The sequence below is a fragment of the Pristiophorus japonicus genome, chromosome 2 (assembly GCF_044704955.1).
Source record: "Pristiophorus japonicus isolate sPriJap1 chromosome 2, sPriJap1.hap1, whole genome shotgun sequence".
Classification (NCBI taxonomy): Eukaryota; Metazoa; Chordata; class Chondrichthyes; family Pristiophoridae; genus Pristiophorus; species Pristiophorus japonicus.
Window position 1 is genome coordinate 3,607,284 of NC_091978.1, and position 21,175 is coordinate 3,628,458.

The 21,175-nt window shown below is 48.4% G+C and overlaps 1 protein-coding gene across 1 annotated transcript in view; it reads right to left on the reverse strand.

Moving 5' to 3' along the window:
• Positions 1 to 536: 536 nt before the first annotated feature.
• The window catches only part of LOC139228301 (rhotekin-2-like), a 45,498-nt gene continuing 24,859 nt past the window's right edge, over positions 537 to 21,175 (reverse strand). The window contains exon 4 of the mRNA XM_070859482.1: positions 537 to 1,164. Coding sequence (XP_070715583.1) covers positions 620 to 1,164 — 545 coding nt within the window. The 3' untranslated portion in view covers positions 537 to 619. The remainder of the gene's footprint in view (positions 1,165 to 21,175) is intronic.

A 21,175-nucleotide genomic window follows, 5' to 3' on the forward strand; every position in this document is an offset into this window, starting at 1 on the left:
CAGACACACTCACCCCCCCCACAGATACACTCACCCTCCCCCCACGGACACACTCACCCCCCCCGACCGCAGACACACTCACCCCCCCCCCCACAGACACACTCACTCCCCCCCCACAGACACACTCACCCTCCCCCACAGACACTCACCCCCCCCCACAGACACACTCACCCCCCCCCACAGACACACTCACCCCCCCCCCACAGACACACTCACCCCCCCCCACAGACACACTCACCCCCCCCCACAGACACACTCACCCCCCCCCCCACAGACACACTCACCCCCCCCCCCACAGACACACTCACCCACCCCCCCACAGACACACTCACCCCCCCCCCCCACAGACACACTCACTCCCCCCACCCCACAGACACACTCACCCCCCCCCCCACAGACACACTCACCCCCCCCCCACAGACACACTTACCCCCCCCCCCCTCCACCCCGTTCCCTTGGACACACACTCTTTCTCCCCCGCCCCCCCCCCCCCCCAATGGACACACACTGCCCCCCTGCCCCCCACACCCCCTGTGATTGGGGCCCATCACATTTCGTGCCCATTGCCCCGTAATATCCGGCGTGTTGTGCGAGTGACTCATTTCTCACTCCATTCCAGTTACACTTGTGTCTGGAGCCAGTTCCTTGGGTCCAGTTTGGCCCGAATATTTCTCCAGCTCTGCCGCTCAGGGGCGGGTCGAGAGAAGGCTTTTACCTGGGACTCGGGGGAGCTGCTCTGACTGGACGTTTCACTGGAGCTCGGACACAGCAGTGCAGCATATTTGTTTGACAAAGCTTCTGCCCGCTGCGCCTGACACTTCAAACTCGTTAGTTTGGCATCCAAAGAAAGTGTCCGTGGCCGGGAAAGGTGTCGCTGTCCGGTGATCTCGGGGCAATCCTGAGAATGCCAGTCCTTGGCTGATCCACTATCAACGGGTTGGTGTGTGTTTGCGCAGTTTTGTACACGGTCAGTGCAGGACCCATCACCGTCTGAAATAACACTGCCCTCCGACATGGGCACAACACTTCGACACACGGTTTTTGGTGTGTTTTCGAAAAGCACGTACCAGGGGGGCAAGGCCGCATCTCCATGTGCTCCAATAGCCTGGACCCTCCTGCTCAATATATCCGTGACAGAGTCAATGTCATCTGGGGAGTCAATAGCTGGAGAGAGGAGAGAAAATAATGTTCAATTCTGTACCAGAGCATCGGCAAAATGTCACTTTAATTGTGATTTCTGATAAACGTGTCCCGAGGAAACGGTTCAAAGAAGCAAAGAATCTCACACGCCACAGTCAAATCACAATGCAGACACGCACTGTGGGTGGAGACAGACTGACGGGGCAAAGATCCATCCGGGAGGGCGCTGAGCACCTCGAGTCTCGTCGCCGAGAGCATGCAGAAACCAAGCGCAGGCAGCAGAAGGAGCGTGCGGCAAACCAGTCCCACCCTCCCCTTCCCTCAACGACAGGGACGGTGATTCTCGTATTGGACTGTTCAGCCACCTAAGAAATCATGTTAAGAGTGGAAGCAAGTCTTCCTCGATTCCGAGGGACTGCCTTTGATAAATCAGACATGCACTGTGGGTGGAGACAGACTGATGCTGGAATAATCCAACACGCATTGGGGGTGCTCAATTATTAGCCCATATTTTTCAAAGTGATAATTAACTTTGTCTCGGATTATTGTCTCTAAAAGTTCCCCACCACCAACGTTGGGCAGACCGGCCTGCAGTTGCCGGGTTTATTGCCCTTCCCTTTCTTAAAAAGCAGCGTAACTCTTCCAGTCCTCCAGTCCTCTGTCACCACCCCATATCTAAGGAGGATTGAAAGATTATGGCCACAGCATGCACAATTTCCACCCTTACTTAGAGGGTATGAGAAAGGATCGTAGCTCAGAAAATCAGGAGGTGGAATCAGTTTGAGTGGAGCTAAGAAACAGCAAGAGGCAGAAAACGTTGGTGGGAGTTGTTTATCGGCCCCCAAACAGTAGTGGCAATATAGGGCAGAGGATAAATCAGGACATTAAAGGCGCCAGTAACAAGGGTACTACAATAATCATGAGGTAACAGAGAGGGTTGATGAGGGCAGTATGGTTGATGTGGTGTACATGGATTTCCAAAAGGTGTTTGATAAATTGCCACGTAAAGAGTGAAGCCACATAAATGCTTTACAAATCTTCTAGAAATTTTTGAGAATGTAACTGGTAGAGTGGATAAGGGAGAACCAGTGGATATGGTGTATTTGGACTTTCAAAAGGTTTATGACAAGGTCCCACACAAGAGATTGGTGTACAAAATTCAAGCACATGGTATTGGGGATAATGTACTGACGTGGATCTAGAACTGATTGGCAGACAGGAAGCAGAGAGTCGGGATAAACGGGTCCTTTTCAGAATGGCAGGCAGTGACTAGTGGGGTGCTGCAGGGCTCAGTGCTGGGACCCCAGCTCTTTACAATATACATTAATGATTTGGGCGAAGGAATTGAATGTAATATCTCCAAGTTTACAGATGACACTAAACTGGGTGGCGGTGTGAGCTGTGAGGAGGATGCTAAGAGGCTGCAGGGTGACTTGGACAGGTTAGGTGAGTGGGCAAATGCATGGCAAATGCAGTATAATGTGGACAAATGTGAGGTTATCCACTTTGGTGGCAAAAACAGGAAGGCAGATTATTATCTGAATGGCGGCAGATTAGTAAAAGGGGAGGTGCAACGAGACCTGGGTGTCATGGTACATCAGTCATTGAAAGTTGGCATGCAGGTACAGCAGGCGGTGAAGAAGGCAAATGGTATGTTGGCCTTCATAGCGAGGGGATTTGAGTACAGGAGCAGGGTGGTCTTACTACAGTTGTACAGGGCCTTGGTGAGAATACACCTTGAGTATTGTGTGCAGTTTTGGTCTCCCAATCTGAGGAAGGATGTTCTTGCTATTGAGGGAGTGCAGCGAAGGTTCACCAGACTGATTCCCGGGATGGCAGGACTGACATAAGAAGAAAGACTGGATCAACTAGGCTTATATTCACGAATTTAGAAAAATGAGAGGGGATCTCATAGAAACATATAAAATTCTGACGGGATTGGACAGGTTAGATGCAGGAAGAATGTTCCCGATGTTGGGGAAGTCCAGAACCAGGGGACACAGTCTAAGGATAAGGGGTAAGCCATTTAGGACCGAGATGAGGAGAAACTTCTTCACTCAGAGAATTGTGAAGCTGTGGAATTCTCTACCACAGAAAGTTGTTGAGGCCAGTTCGTTAGATATATTCAAGAGCAAGTTAGATGTGGCCCTTACGGCTAAAGGGATCAAGGTTTATGGAGAGAAGGCAGGAAAGGGGTACTGAGGTTGAATGATCAGCCATGATCTTATTGAATGACGGTGCAGGCTCGAAAGGGCCAAGTAGCCTGCTCCTGCACCTATTTTCTATGTTTCTGTGTTATTGCACTTTGGCAGAAAAAAAAAATCAAAGAGCAAGTTTTATTTAAATGGATAAAGATTGCAAAGTGCTGCAGTACAGCGGGACATGGGGGTACTTGTGCATGAAACAAAAAAGGATAGTATGCAGGTACAGCAAGTGATCAGGAAGGCCAATGGAATCTTGCCCTTTATTGCAAAGGGGATGGAGTATAAAAGCAGTAAAGTCTTGCTACAGTTATACAGGGTATTGGTGAGGTCACACCTGGAATACTGCGTGCAGTTTTGGTTTCCATATTTAGGAAAGGATATACTTGTTTTGGAGGCAGTTCAGAGAAGGATCACTAGGTTGATTCCAGAGATGAGGGGGTTGACTTATGAGGAAAGGTTGAGTAGGTTGGGCCAACCCACCAAGGCTTCTTCACAGCACCTCCCAAACCCACGACCTCTACCACCTAGAAGGACAAGGGCAGCAGGTACATGGGAACACCACCACCTACACGTTCCCCTCCCAGTCACATTGGAGTTCAGAAGAATGAGAGGTGATCTTATCGAAACGTATAAGATTATGAGGGGGCTTGACAAGGTGGATGCAGAGAGGATGTTTCCACTGATAGGGGAGACTAGAACTTAGAATAAGGTGCCGCCATTTAAAACTGAGATAGGAGAAATTTCTTCTCTCAGAGGGTTGTAAATCTGTGGAATTCGCTGCCTCAGAGAGCTGTGGAAGCTGGGACATTGAATAAATTTAAGACTGAGATAGACAGTTTCTTAATCGATAAGGGGATAAGGGGTTATGGGGAGCGGGCAGGGAAGTGGAGCTGAGTCCATGATCGGATCAGCCATGATCTTATTAAATGGCGGTGCAGGCTCGAGGGGCCGTATGGCCTACTCCTGCTCCTATTTCTTCTGTTCGTATAATTAGGCTTGCCAGCAAAGTTGAAGGCCATGGAATAAACGGGAGAGTGCAGCATGGATACGGATTGTCTCGGTGACAGGAAACAGAGAGTAGGGGTGAACGGTTGTTTCTGGGACTGGAGGGAGGTATACAGTGGTGTTCCCCAGGGGTCAGTACTGGGACCACTGCTTTTCCTGATATATATTAATGACTTGGACGTCAGCTGTGGCTCATTTGTGAAGTGATGCATTTTGGTAGGAAGATTGAGGAGAGACAATATAAACTAAAGGGTACAATCCTAAAGCGGGAGCATGAACAGAGAGACCGGGGGTATATGTCACAAATTGTTGTAGGTGGCAGGGCAGGTTGAGAAAGCGGTTAAATAAACATACGGGATCCTGGGCTTCATAAATAGAGGCACGGAGTACAAAAGCAAGGAAGTTATGATGAACCTGTATAAAACACTGGTTTGGCCCCAACTGGAGTATTGTGTCCAATTCTGGGTCCCACACTTTAGGAAGGATGTTGTAATGTCTGTAAGCTTGTAATGTTTGTAGCTCCACACTGTGGATGTGGACGTATTGTGTACTGCAACTACAGAGTTAATCATTAAACAGAAGCAGGAATTCCGGAGACTTCCGAGAGAGCTGCCTGCCATGTTATAAAGCTGTGTATGCTTGCGCTCTGTGAATATATCACAGATGTGAAGGCCTTAGAGAGGGAGCAGAAAAGATTGACGAGAATGGTTCCAGGGATGAGGGACTTCAGTTACGGGGACAGACTGGAGAAGCTGGGGTTGTTCTCCTTGGAGCAGAGAAGGTCGAGAGGAGATTTGATCAAGGTGTTCAAAATCATGAGGGGTCTGGACAGAGTAGAGAAACTGTTCCCATTGGTGGAAGGGTCGAGAACCAGAGGGCACAGATTGACAGAAGAACCAAAGGCGACATGAAAACAAATGTTTTTAAGCAGCGAGTGGTTAGGATCTGGAATGCACGGCCTGAGAGGGTGGTGGAGGCAGACTCAATCGTGGCTTTCAAAAGGGAGTTGGATAAGTACCTGAGGGAAATAAATTACAGGCTACGGGGAAAGGGCGGGGGAGGGGGACTGGCTGAGGTGCTCTCGCAGAGAGCCGGCACGGGCACGACGGGCCGAATGGCCTCCTTCTGTGCTGTAACCGTTCTATGATTCTATACATAGACCGGGCAAACCAAATTTGCAGTAATAGTGTGGAGCACGAGTTCATGGAATGTATAGAAGATAGTTTTCTAGATCAGTATGTTGAGGAACTAACTAGGGAACAGGTTATTTTAGATCTAGTATTGTACAATGAGAAAGGGTTCATTAAGAACCTTGTATTAAGGAGCCTTTAGGGAAGAGTGACCATAATAGGAGAGAATTTTATAATAAGTTTGAAAATGATTTAGTTAAATCCGAAACTAGGGTCTTAAATCTAAACAAAGGAAATTTCGTAGGTATGAGGGTGAGTTGGCTATGGTAGATCGGGAAACTATATTAAAAGGTATGACAGTAGACAAGCAATAGCTAGCATTTAAAGAATTAATGCGTAATTTACAACAAAAATACAATCCATTAAGGCACAAAAACCACACACCAAAAGTGGTCCAACCATGTCTAACAAGAGAAGTTAAAGATCGTATCCAATCAAAGGAAGAAGCTTATAATATTGCCAAAAAGAGCAGTAAGCCTGAGGATTGGGGGGATTTTAGAATTCAGCAAAGGAGGACCAGGAAATTGATAAAAAAAGGGAAAAGAGAATATGGGAGTAAACCAGCGAGAGACACAACAATAGATTGTAAACGTTTCTATTGGTATGTAAAAAGGGAGAGATTAGCGACAGTAAATGTGGGTCTCCTGCAGGCTGAGACAGGAGAAATTATAATGGGGAATAAGGAAATGGCAGAGAAATTAAACAAATACTGTGTGTCTGTCTTCATGGTAGAAGACACAAAAAACATTCTGGAAATAGTGGGGAACCAAGGGACTGGAGAGATTGAAGAACTTCAAGAAATCAACGTAAAGACATAAGTACTGGAGAAATTAATGGGACTAAATGGTGACAAACCCCCTGGACCAGACGGCCTGCATCCTAGGGTTTTAAAAAAGATAGTGGATGCACTGGTATTAATTGTCCAGAATTCCCTCGATCCTAGGACAGTCCCCAAGGATTGGAAGGTAGCAAACATAACCCCGCTATTTAACAAAGGAGGAGCAGAAAAAACGGGGAACTACAGACCAGTTAGCCTGACATCAGTAGTCGGTAAACTGCTAGAATCTATTATTAGAAACGTGGTTACAGGGCACTTAGAAAATCATAATATGATTGGGCAGAGTCAACATGGTTTTATGAAAGGGAAATCTCGACTGTCAAATCTGTTTGAATTTTTTGAAGATGTAACTAGTAGAATGGATAAAGTGGAACCAGTGAACGTAGTCACAGAATCATAGAAATTTACAGCACGGAAGGAGGCCATTCGGCCCATCGTGTCCATGCCGGCCGACCAAGAGCTACCCAGCCTAATCCCACTTTCCAGCTCTCGGTCCGTAGCCCTGCAGGTTACAGCACTTCAGGTGCACATCCAAGTACTGTTTAAATGTGGTGAGAGTTTCTGCCTCTATCACCCTTTCAGGCAGTGAGTTCCAGACCCCCACCACCCTCTGGGTAAAAACATTTCCCCTCAAATCCCCTCTAAACCTCTCCCCAATTACTTTAAATCTATGGCCCCTGGTTGTTGACCCCTCTGCTAAGGAAAACAGGTCCTTCCTATCCACTCTATCCAGGCCCCTCAATTCTATACCGCTCAATAAGGTCTCCCCTCAGCCTCCTCTGTTCCAAAGAAAACAAACCCAGCCTATCCAATCTTTCCTCATCGCTAAAATTCTCCAGTCCAGGTAACATCCTCGTAAATCTCCTCTGTACCCTTTCCAGTGCAATCACATCTTTCCTGTAATGTGATGACCAGAACTACGCGCAGTACTCCAGCTGTGGCCTAACTAGAGTTTTATACAGTTCAAGCATAACCCCCCTCCACCGCCCCCCTGTTCTTGGTTCTTGTATCCTATGCATCGGCTAATAAGGAGAGTATTCCGTATGCCTTCCGAAGCACCTTATCTACCTGGCCTGCTACCTTCAGGGATCTGTGGACCTGCACTCCAAGGTCCCTCTGTTCCTCTACACTTCTCAGTGTCCTACCATTTAATGTGTATTCCCTTGCCTTGTTAGACCTCCCCAAATGCATTACCTCACACTTCTCCGGATTGAATTCCATTTGCCACTGTTCTGCCCACCTGACCAGTACACTGATATCTTCCTGCAGTCCACAGCTTTCTTCTTCATTATCACACAGGTGATTTTTGTATCATCTGCAAACTTCTTAATCATACCCCCTATATTCAAGTCTAAATTATCGATATATACCACAAAAAGCAAGGGGCCTAACACTGAGCCCTGCGGAACCCCACTGGATACAGCCTCCTAGTCACAAAAACACCTATCAACCATTACCCTTTGCTTCCTGCCTTTGAGCCAATTTTGGATCTAACTTGCCACTTTGCCCTGGATCCCATGGGCTGTTACTTTCAAGACCAGTCTGTCAGGTGGGACCTTATCAAAAGCTTTGCTAAAATCCATATACACTACATCATACGCACTATCCTCATTGACCCTCCGGGTTACTTCTTTGAAAAATTCAATCAAGTTAGTCAGACACGATCTTCCCTTAACAAATCCATGCTGACTGTCCCTGATTAATCCTTGACTTTCCAAATGAAGATTTATCCTGTCCCTCAGAATCTTCTCCAATATTTTTCCCATCACTGAGGTTAGGCTGACTGGCCTGTAATTACTCGGTCTATCCCCTTCTCCCTTTTTAAACAACGTTACAACATTAGCAGTCCTCCAGTCCTCAGACACCACACCTGTAGCCAGAGAGGATTGGAAAATGATGGTCAGAGCCTCTGCTATTTCCTCTTTTGCTTCTCTTAACAGCTTGGGATGCATTTCATCCAGGCCTGGGGATTTATCCATTTTCAAAGCTGCTAAGCCCCTTAATACTTCCTCTCTCACTATGTTTATTTCATCTAATGTTTCACTCCTTCTCCCTCATTGCAAAGTCTGCATCGCCCCTCTCCTTTGTGAAAACAGATGCAAAGTATTCATTAAGAATCAAACCCACATCTTCCGCCTCCATACACAGATTTTCTTTATGGTCTCTAATAGGCTCCACTCTTTCTCTAGTTATCCTCTTGCTCCTAATGTATTTATAAAATATCTTTGGGTTTTCCTTGATTTTACTTGCGAAAACTTTTTCATGCTCTCTCTTTGCTTTGCTAATTTCCTTATTAATTTCATCCCTGCACTTTTTATACTCCTCTAGAGTTTCTGCAGTATTGAGCCCTCGGTATCTGTCATAAGCTTCCCCTTTTTTTCTTCATCTTACCCTATATGTCCTTTGACATCCAGGGGGCTCTAGATTTGTTAGCCCCACCCTTTTTCTTTAAGGGAACACACTTGCCCTGAACCCTCAGGATCACCTCCTTGATTCCCTCCCACTGCTCTGACACTGATTTACCATCAAGTAGCTGCTTCCAGTGCACCTAAATCCCATCTCAGCTTAGCAAAATTGGCTTTCCCCCAATTGAGAACTTTTTGTTCCTGGTCTACCTTTGTCCTTTTCCATAACTACCCTAAATCTAACTGAATTATGGTCTCTAGCACTGTGTTTGGATTCTCAAAAACCATTCGATAAGATGCCACACAAGAGGTTATTACACAAACTGAGAACTCAAGGGATAGGGGGTATATATTAGCATGGATTGAGGATTTGTTACTGGACAGAAAAGAGACTAGGAATAAACAGGACTTTTTCGGGTTGCAGGCTGCTACTAGCGGGGTACCGTAGGGATCAGTGCTGGGGCCTCAGCTATTTACAATCTATATTTATGACATAGATTAAGGGACTGAGTGTAACATATCTAAGTTTGCTGATGATACAAAGTTAGGTGGGAAAGTCAGCTATGAGGAGGATGCAAAGAGGCTGCAGAGAGATATAGACAGGTTGACTGAGTGGGCAAGAACAGGGCAAATGGAATACAATGTGGGGAAGTGTGAAGTTATCCACTGTGGTAGGAAAATCAAAAAAGCAGAATTTTTTTGAATGGAGAGAGATTGGGAAATGTTGGTGTTCAGAGGGACCTGGGTGTCCTTGTACACCAATCACTGAAAGTTAACATGCGGGTACAGCAAGTGATTAAAGCAAATGGTATGTTAGCTTTTGTTACAAAGGGATTTGAGTATAAGAGTAAAGACGTCTTACTGCAATTATACAAGACATTGGTGAGGCCACACCTGGAGTATTGTGTACAGTTCTGGTCTCCTTACCTAAGGAAGGATATACTTTCCATTGAGGGAGTGCAACGAAGGTTCACCAGACTGGTTCCTGGGATGGGGGGATTGTCCTATGAGGAGAGATTGAGCAGACTAGGCCGATATTCCCCAGAGTTTAGAAGAATGAGAGGTGATCTCATTGAAACATTCAACATTGTTACAGGGCTTGACAGGGTAGATGCAGGGAGGGTGTTTCCCCCGGGCTGGGGAGTCTAGAACCAGGGGTCACAGTCTCAGGATAAGGGGTCGGCCATTTAGGACTGAGATGAGGAGAAATTTCTTCACTCAGTGGATGGTGAATCTTTGGAATTCTCTGCCCCAGAGGGCTGTGGATGCTGAGACTCTAAGTATATTCAAGACCGAGGCTGACAAATTTTTGGGAACTAAGGAAATTAAGGGATATAAGGATAATGTGAGAAGGTGGAGTTGAGGTCGAAGATCAGCCATGATCTTATTGAATGGTGGAGCAGGCCCGAGGGGCCGAATGGCTGACTCCTGCTCCTATTGCTTATGTGCTTATGACATGGTAGCCATTACTGAGACATGGCTACAAGTCGATCATGACTGGGAACTGAAGATACCTAGTTAGAAGGTCTACAGGAAAAACAGGGAATCTGGTAGAGGGGCATTAGTGATTAAGGATGAAATGACTTCCATGATGAGATGATGTAATGTGAGGTAAGCAGGCAGAGGAGACCTTCTGGAGAGAATTAATAGAAAAGGATTTCAGACTGTAGTGGGAGTTGTGGAGAGGCCACTTTGTAGCAGCTGTAAAGTGGTATTAATGCAGAGATTAGACTAGCATGTAGTAACAGCAGAGTGGTTTTAATGGGGCCTCTAACTTCCATGTAGTTTGGAAAAAGCAGACTAGCTCATGTTAGAAAGGTAGCAAATTTCTTGAGTTTGCTCAGGACAGTTTTCTGAACCAACAAGTGGGCAGGCCATGTTATATTTAGTAATGAGTCCGATTTAGTTAACAGCATAACGTTGCATGAACGAGCTGGTTGACCGTCTCAGAGACTCCCCTGCGGGATTAGCGACTGTCTCATCACTCCCTGCTGGACACAAGACTCCCAAAGCAAGCGCTCTATTCGGAACTCCTACACGGCAAGCAAGCCCCAGGTGGGCAGAGAAAACGTTTCAAGGACACCCTCAAAAACCCCCTGATAAAGTGCAACATCCCCACCGACACCTGGGAGTCCCTGGTCAAAGGCCGCCCTAAGTGGAGGAAGTGCATCCGGGAGGGCGCTGAGCACCTCGAGTCTCGTCGCAGAGAGCATGCAGAAATCAAGCGCAGGCAGTGGAAGGAGCGTGCGGCAAACCAGTCCCACCCTCCCCTTCCCTCAACCACTGTCTGTCCCACCTGTGACAGAGACTGTGGCTCTCGTATTGGACTGTTCAGTCACCTGAGAACTCACTTTAAGAGTGGAAGCAAGTCTTCCTCGACTCCGAGGAATTGCCTGTGATGATACTTGAATCTTTATCTAATAGTGATCATAATATGACCGAGTTCAACGTCATGTTTTAAAGGGGGAAACACAAAATAGCTGAGATTGTAGATTTAGGCACGGACCACTTCAATGAAATGACGTTCTTGCTATTGAGGGAGTGCAGCCAAGGTTCATCAGACTGATTCCCAGGATGGCAGGACTGACATATGAGGAAAGACTGGATCGACTGGGCCTGTATTCATTGGAGTTTAGAAGGATGAGAGGGGATCTCATAGAAACATATAAGATTCTGACGGGACTGGACAGGTTAGATGCAGGAAGACTGTTCCCGATGTTAGGGAAGTCCAGAACCAGGGGACATAGTCCAAGGATAAGGGCTAAGTCATTTAGGACCGAGATGAGAAGAAACGTCTTCACTCAGAGAATTGTTAACCTGTGGAATTCCCTGCTGCAGAGAGTTGTTGATGCCAGCTCATTGGATATATTCAAGAGGGAGTTAGATGTGGCCCTTACAACTAAAAGGATCAAGGGGTATGGAGAGAGAGCAGGAAAGGGGTACTGAGGGAATGATCAGCCATGATCTTATTGAATGGTGGTGCAGGCTCGAAGGGCCGAATGGCCTACTCCTGCACCTATTTTCTATGTTTCTATGAGGCGGAGATTGTTCACAGTAAACTGCAAAAATCTGTTATTGGGCAAAATGACAGAAATGTTCAAAAAAGAGTTTGTGACACAGAACCAGGTTATACCCCTGAGGAGCAAGATCTCTACTTGCCAAAAACACAGCCACAGATGCGTAAAGAGATCGGGGACAATATAAAACATGAGAGAAAAAGCAGAGAAAAATGCAAAACTAGCGCAGATCCTGGCAACTGAGAGAGACACAAAGAACAAAAAGTGAGAAATCCTTCGGGTTACAAAACTCGCAAGCGATATCAAAAATCAACACCCATTGGTTTTTACAATTATTTTAGGAAAAAGAGGAAAGAGGAGCAATGTTGGCCCCTTAGATTGACCCCTGATATTGTAAATCAAACGAAGGAAATGATGGACATGCTGAAATACTTTGTGTCAGTATGTACAGCAGGAGAAGGGGGACAGTATGTCGGACATCTCAGGGAAACTAATGTTGGATCAGGGACAGGGACTCACCAGAATTAACAGTAACAAAGTAAATAACGGCACCAATGAGTGACAAGTCCCCGGGACCAGGTGGTTTCCAGCCCAGGGGTTTAAAGGAATGAGGTGAGCACATTGCAGATGCCCCAACTATAATCTTCCAAAGTTCTCTCGATTCAGGAACTGTTCCTTTAGAATGTAAAATTCCACCTCACTCCGCTATTTAAGAACGGTGAGAGGGGAAAACCAGGGATTAGAGAGCGGTTAGCCTAACATCTGTTGTCGGGAAATTATTAGTCTGTAATTCGGGACAGAGTGACTGAACACCTTGATATTTTTCAGCTGATCAGAGAGAGCCAACATGGATTTGTGAAGGGCCCGTCATGTCTGATGAACCTGATGGAATTTATCGGAGAGACAATTAAAGTCGTGGACAGGGGAATGACTATGGATGTTATTTACATGGTCTTCCAGAAGGCATTTGATAAAGTCCCACATAAGAGATTGTTGACTAAAGTTGAAACCCTTGGAAAGGAGGATAAATTATTGACCTGGTTAAGAGATTGGCTGAGTGCAAGGATAATGAGCAGGAACTTTAATTGGCAGCATGTGACTAGTGGTGTCCCACAGAGATCTGTGTTGGGGCCTCAACTATTCACTATTTATTAACGACTTGGATGACAGGATAGAAAGTCATGTATCCAAATTTGCTGATGACACAAAAATAGGTGGCATTATAGGCAGTGTAGATGAAAGTATAAAATTACAAAACGATAATAGATTAAATGAATTGGCAAATGGATTTCAATATCATCATCATAGGCAGTCCCTCGGAATCGAGGAAGACTTGCTTCCACTCTTAAAAGTGAGTTCTTTGGTGGCTGTACAGTCCAATACGAGAACCAGTCTGTCACAGGTGGGGCAGATAGTCTTTGAGGGAAAGAGTGGGTGGGACTGGTTTGCCGCACGCTCTTTCCGCTGCCTGCGCTTGATTTCTGCATGCTCTCGGCGATGAGACTCGAGGTGCTCAGCGCCCTCCCGGATGCGCTTCCTCAGGTCGGTCTTTGGCCAGGGACTCCCAGGTGTCAGTGGGGATGTCGCACTTTATCAGGGAGGCTTTGAGGGTGTCCTTGTAACATTTCCGCTGCAAACCTTTGGCTCATTTGCCATAAAGGAGTTCCAAGTAGAGCGCTTGCTTTGGGAGTCTCGTGTCGGGACATGCGAACAATGTGGCCTGCCCAGCGGAGCTGATCGAGTGTGGTCAGTGCTTCGATGCTGGGGATGTTGGCCTGGTCGAGGACGCTAACGTTGGTGCATCTGTCCCCCCAGGGGATTTGCAGGATCTTGCGGAGACATTGTTGGTGATATTTCTCCAGCGAATTGAGGTGTCTATTGTACATGATCCATGTCTCTGAGCCATGCAGGAGGGCGGGTATTACTACAGTCCTGTAGACCATGAGCTCGGTGCTGGATTTGAGGGCCTGGTTTTCAAACACTGATTTCAATATAGGCAAGTGTCAGGTCATCCACCTTGGACCTAAGGAGGACAGAACAGGGTACTTTCTAAATGGTGAAAAGCTAGAAACTGCGGAGGTCAGCCATGCCTCGACCTCCACAAGAACATAATCGGCCCCACCCTCCCCTTGACTACACGGATACTATTTATAGGTTAATAAAATAATCTTGCTTTCCCTTTTATGTATTCAGCAAGGTAAGGGGCTCTTCCTGTGTACCTGTACAGAGTCGCTGATTATTCAGGGTAAGGGTGAATCACTGTGTAACTATAGACTTCCTGTTTATTCAGTAGGGTAAAGGTTCCTCGCTGTGTAACTGACAGTTTCTTGTTATTCAATAACTTAGCAAGATGCCCCAAGGCGCCTCACAGTTAGCAGACAAAAATGTGACAAATGAACCACATAAAGAGATATTAGGACAGGAAGAGGTGAAAGGGAGAGGAGTAGAGAGGTGGAGCGGTTTAGGGAGTGAATTCCAGAGCCTAGCATCGAGGCAGCTGAAGGATAGACAGAAAGGAAAAGGAGGTGGGGTAGCATTGCTGGTTAAAGAGGAGATTAATGCAATAGTAAGGAAGGACATTAGCTTGGATGATGTGGAATCAGTATGGGTGGAGCTACGGAATACCAAAGGGCAGAAAACGCTAGTGGGAGTTGTGTACAGACCACCAAACAGTAGTAGTGAGGTTGGGGACAGCATCAAACAGGAAATAAGGGATGTGTGCAATAAAGGTACAGCAGTTATCATGGGCGACTTTAATCTGCATATTGATTGGGCTAACCTAACTGGTAGCAATACGCTGGAGGAGGATTTCCTGGAGTGCATTAGGAATGGTTTTCTAGACCAATATGTCGAGGAACCAACCAAGGAGCTGGCTATCCTGGACTGGGTGATGTGTAATGAGAAAGGACTAATTAGCAATCTTGTTGTGCGAGGCCCCTTGGGGAATAGTGACCATAATATGGTAGAATTCTTCATTAAGATGGAGAGTGACACAGTTAATTCAGAGACTAGGGATCTGAACTTAAGGAAAGGTAACTTCGATGGTATGAGACGTGAATTGGCTAGGATAGACTGGCGAATGGATACTTAAAGGGTTGACGGTGGATAGACAATGGCAAACATTTAAAGATCACATGGATGAACTTCAACAATTGTACATCCCTGTCTGGAGTAAAAATAAAACGGGGAAGGTGGCTCAACCGTGGCTAACAAGGGAAATTAAGGATAGTGTTAAATCCAAGGAAGAGGTATATAAATTGGCCAGAAAAAGCAGCAAACCTGAGGACTGAGAGAATTTTGCAATACAGCAGAGGAGGACTAAGGGTTTAATTAGGAAGGGAAAAGAGTCTGAGAGGAAGCTTGCTGGGAACATAAAAACTGACTGCAAAAGCTTCTATAGATATGTGAAGAGAAAAAGATTAATGAAGTCAAATGTAGGTCCCTTGCAGTCAGAGTCAGGTGAATTGATAATGGGGAACAAAGCAATGGCGGACCAGTTGAACAAATACTTTGGTTCTGTCTTCACGAAGGAAGACACAAATAACCTTCCGGAAATACTAGGGGACCGAGGGTCCAGTGAGAAGGAGGAACTGAAGGAATTCCTTATTAGACGGGAAATTGTGTTAGGGAAATTGATGGGATTGAAGGCCGATAAATCCCCGGGGCCTGATAGTTTGTATCCCAGAGTACTTAAGGAAGTGGCCCTAGAAATAGTGAATGCATTGGTGATCATTTTCCAACAGTCTATTGACTCTGGATCAGTTCCTATGGACTGGAGGGTAGCTAATGTAACACCACTTTTTAAGAAAGGAGGGAGAGAGAAAACGGGTAATTATTGATCGGTCAGCCTGATAGCAGTAGTGGGGAAAATGTTGGAATCAATTATTAAAGATGAAATAGCAGCGCATTTGGAAAGCAGTGACAGGATCGGTCCAAGTCAGCATGGATTTATGAAGGGGAAATCATGCTTGACAAATCTTCTAGAATCTTTTGAGGATGTAACTGGTAGAGTGGACAAGGGAGAACCAGTGGATGTGGTGTGTTTGGACTTTGAAAAGGCTTTTGACAAGGTCCCACACATGCAAAATTAAATCACATGGTATTGGGGGTAATGTATTGACGTGGATAGAGAACTGGTTGGCAGACAGGAAGCAGAGAGTCGGGATAAACGGGTCCTTCTCAGAATGGCAGGCAGTGACCAGTGGGGTGCCGCAGGGCTCAGTGCTGGGACCCCAGCTCTTTACAATATACATTAATGATTTGGATGAGGGAATTGAGTGTAATATCTCCAAGATTGCAGATGACAATAAGCTGGGTGCAAGTGTGAACTGTGAGGAGGACACTAAGAGGCTGCAGGGTGACTTGGATAGGTTAGGTGAGTGGGCAAATGCATGGCAGATGCAGTATAATGTGGATAAATATGAGGTTATCCACTTTGGTGGCCAAACACGAAGTCAGAATATTATCTGAATGGTGGCAGATTAGGAAAAGGGAGGTGCAACGAGACCTGGGTGTCATGGTACATCAGTCATTGAAAGTTGGCATGTAGGTTCAGCAGGCGGTGAAGAAGGCAAATGGTATGTTGGCCTTCACAGCTAGGGGATTTGAGTATAGGAGCAGGGAGGTCTTACTGCAGTTGTACAGGGCCTTGGTGAGGCCTCACCTGGAATAGTGTGTTCAGTTTTGGTCTCCTAGTCTGAGGAAGGATGTTCTTGCTATTGAGGGAGTGCAGCCAAGGTTCACCAAACTGATTCCCGGGATGGCAGGACTGACATATGAGGAGAGACTGGATCGACTGGGCCTTAATTCACTGGAGTTTGGAAGGATGAGAGGGGATCTCATAGAAACATATAAAATTCTGACGGGACTGGACAGGTTAGATGCAGGAAGAATGTTCCCAATGTTGGGGAAGTCCAGAACCAGGGGACACAGTCTTAGGATAAGGGCTAAGCCATTTAGGACTGAGATGAGGAGAAACTTCTTCACTCAGAGAGTTGTTAACCTGTGGAATTCCCGACTGCAGAGAGTTGTTGATGCCAGTTCATTGGATATATTCAAGAGGGAGTTAGATATGGCCCTTAAGGCTAAAGGGATCAAGGGGTATGGAGAGAAAGCAGGAAAGGGGTACTGAGGGAATGATCAGCCATAATCTTATTGAATGGTGGTGCAGGCTCAAAGGGCCGAATGGCCTACTCCTGCACCTATTTTCTATGATTCTATGTTTCTATGAAGGCATGGTCACCCAGGGTGGTGCGATTAAAACTGCAGATACTCAATAGGGCAGAATTGGAGGAATGCAGATATCTCGGAGGGTAGAAGGGCTGGAGGAGGTTTCAGAGATAGGGAGGGGGAAAAGGAGTACTTCTCACTACCTGTACTGTGAGGCTGCGTTAATAGACAGTGTTACTAAAAAGGTTAGTATGTAGGTACAGCAAGTGATCAGGAAGGCCAATGGAATCTTTGCCTTTATTGCAAAGGGGATGGAGTATAAAAGCAGGGAAGTCTTGCTACAATTATACAGGGTATTGGTGAGGCCACACCTGGAACACTGCGTGCAGTTTTGGTTTCTATATTTACGAAAGGATATACTTGCTTTGGAGGCAGTTCAGAGAAGGTTCACTCGGTTGATTCCGGGGATGAGGGAGTTGACTTATGAGGAAAGGTTGAGGAGGTTGGGCCTCTACTCATTGGAATTCAGAAGAATGAGAGGTGATCTTATCGAAATTATAAGATTATGAGGGGGCTTGACAAGGTGGATGCAGAGAGGATGTTTCCACTGATGGGGGAGACTAGAACTAAGGGCATGATCTTAGAATAAGGGGCCACCCATTTAAAACTGAGATGAGGAGGAATTTCTTCTCTCAGAGGGTTGTTAACATGTGGAATTCCCTGCCACAGAGTTGTTGATGCCAGTTCACTGGAGTTAGATATGGCCATTACGGTTAAGGGGATCAAGGGGTATGGAGAGAAAGCAGGAAAGGGGTACTGAAGGAATGAGCAGCCATGATCGTATGGTGCAGGTTCGAAGGTCCGAATGGCCTACTCCTGCACCTATTTTCTATGTTTTCTATGTTGTAATCTGTGGAATGCGTTGCCTCAGAGCTGTGGAGGCTGGGTCATTGAATATATTTAAGACAGAGATAGACAGATTCTTAACCGATAAAGGGATTAAGGGGTTATGGGGAGCGGGCGGGGAAGTGGAGCTGAGTGCATGATCGGATCAGCCATGATCTTATTAAATGGCAGAGCAGGCTCGAGGGGCCGTATGGCTGACTCCTGCTCCTATTTCTTATGTTCTAATCAGCATTGCCAGGCAACAGGAAACCATTTATTATTTCACGCTGTTGGCAAGTTAGCATAACTAAAGTCCATGGTATTAAAGGGGCAGCATGGTTACAAGATTGTCGAAGGGACAGAGAGCAGAGTTGCGGTGAATGGTTTTCAGACTGGAGGGAGGTTCAGTGTGATGGTCCCCAGGGATGAGGACACTGTTCAGTGTGTGATATATATATATATATATATATATTTTATCAACCTAGACTTGGGTATAAACAACATCATTTCAAGGTTTGCAGATGACATGAAACTTGGAAATATAGTAAACAATGAGGAGGGTAGTAACAGAGTTCAGGAGGATGTCGAGAGGCTGATGAAATGGGCAGGCACATGGCCGGTGGAATTTAATGCAGAGAGAAGTGGTTTTGGTCGGAAGATTGAGAAGAGGAAATATATACTAAAGGGTGGAGCAGAGAAGGTTAGGGGGGGATTCAACAGAGCTGTTTAAAATCAGGACGGGCTTTGAAACGAGTAGATGGAGAGAAACTGTTCCCATTGGTAGAAGGGTCGCTAACCAGAGGACACAGATTTAAGGTGATCGGGAAAAGAAGCACAGGCAAATGTTTTTTACGCAGCGAGTTGTTGTGATCTGCCTGAAAGGGTGTGGTGGGAGCAGATTCAATAACAACTTTCAAATGAGAATGGGATAAATATTTGGAGACTAATTTTCAGGACTGTGGAAAAGAATGGGACTGATAGGAGAGATGTAGCCTCATTCTGTGCTGCGTCATTCTGTGATTCGAGGTCACTCAGGAATTGAATAATGGGCAGAGGAATCGTTACAAGGGACACCCTCAAAGCCTCCCTGATAAAGTGCAACATCCCCACCGACACCTGGGAGTCCCTGGCCAAAGACCGCCCGAAGTGGAGGAAGTGCATCCGGGAGGGTGCTGAGCACCTCGAGTCTCATCGCCGAGAGCATGCAGAAACCAAGCGCAGGCAGCGGAAGGAGCGTGCGGCAAACCAGTCCCACCCTCCCCTTCCCTCAACCACTGTCTGTCCCACCTGTGACGGGGACTGTGGTTCCTGTATTGGACTATACAGCTACCTAAGGACTCATTTTAAGAGTGGAAGCAAGTCTTCCTGGATTCCGAGGGACTGCCTATGATGATGACAAATGGGGACTGTTTATTAGCGATCAGTCAATGACGAGGAGTTTTCTGCCGCCGAGTATTTGGGGAAACGAGCGAGAAGTAGTAACCCCCCCACATGCTTTCTCTGGCTCAGCCCACGTAATGTTTACGGCCCAATTTGGGTGGCCTGTTTTAGAGCTGTGGGAGAGCATCGTGGTCACTGCATGCAGTTACTTCACCTGTCGCTGTAATAGGAGAGCAGGGCTCGGATCTCTGCGGACACAGCATTATCCTGCAGGAGAAGACCCTCACAGGAAGCAGCGAGAGGGGATGCTGCCCAGAAACCATCAAACAGGAAAAGGACACAGCAGGAAAAGAGGACAGAGAAATGCAGAGAATCAGAAACACAGGTACCCCCACAACCCGAAAATCATTGCAATTCACTCAGCTCGTCGACTGATAAACCCTGGTAATTCCCATCACTGCCCCACTCCTCTCTCCCAGAGTCCCCCACCCCACCGGGAGGCCCCTCCCCCACACACAGCCCACCGGGAGGCCCCTCCCCCACCCCAGCCCACCGGGAGTCCCCTCCCCCACACACAGCCCACCGGGAGTCCCCTCCCACACCCCACCGGGAGTCCCCTCCCCCACCCCACCGGGAGTCCCCTCCCACACCCCACCGGGAGTCCCCTCCCCCACCCCAGCCCACCGGGAGTCCCCTCCCCCACACACAACCCACCGGGAGTCCCCTCCCCCACCCACCGGGAGGCCCCTCCCCCACCCCCAGCCCACCGGGAGGCCCCTCCCCCAACTACCGGGAGGTCCCTCCCCCACCCCCACCCCACCGGGAGTCCCCTACCCCACACACAGCCCACCGGGAGGCCCCTCCCCCAACTACCGGGAGTCCCCTCCCCCACCCCAGCCCACCGGGAGGTCCCTCCCCCACACACAGCCCACCGGGAGGTCCCTCCCCCACCGGGAGGCCCCTCCCCCAACTACCGGGAGGCCGCTCCCCCCCACACAGCCCACCGGGAGGCCCCTCCCCCAACTACCAGGAGGCCCCTCCCCCCCACACAGCCCACCGGGAGGCCCCTCCCCCAACTACCGGGAGTCCCCTCCCCCACCCCAGCCCACCGGGAGGTCCCTCCCCCCCACACAGCCCACCGGGAGGCCCCTCCCCCAACTACCGGGAGTCCCCTCCCCCACCCCAGCCCACCGGGAGGTCCCTCCCCCCCACACAGCCCACCGGGAGGCCCCTCCCCCAACTACCGGGAGTCCCCTCCCCCACCCCAGCCCACCGGGAGGTCCCTCCCCCACACACAGCCCACCGGGAGGTCCCTCCCCCACCCCACTGGGAGGCCCCTCCCCCAACTACCGGGAGGCCCCTCCCCCCCACACAGCCCACTGGGAGGCCCCTCAATCCAACTACCGGGAGGCCCCTCCCCCCCACACAGCCCACCGGGAAGCCCCTCCCCCAACTACCGGGAGGCCCCTCCCACACACACAACCCACCGGGAGGTCCCTCCCCCACCCAACCGGGAGGCCCCTCCCCCACACACAGCCCACCGGGAGGCCCCTCCGCCACCCACCGGGAGGCCCCTCCCCCACACACAGCCCACCGGGAGGCCCCTCCCCCACCCACAGCCCACCGGGAGTCCCCTCCCCCACACACAACCCACCGGGAGGTCCCTCCCCCACCCCACCGGGAGGCCCCTCCCCCACACACAGCCCACCGGGAGGCCCCTCCCCCACCCACCGGGAGGCCCCTCCCCCACCCACCGGGAGGCCCCTCCCCCACACACAACCCACCGGGAGTCCCCACCCCCACCCCACCGGGAGTCCCCTCCCCCACACACAGCCCACAGGGAGGCCCCTCCCCCACCCACCGGGAGGCCCCTCCCCCACCCCCAACCCACCGGGAGGCCCCTCCCCCACCCACCGGGAGGCCCCTCCCCCACACACAGCCC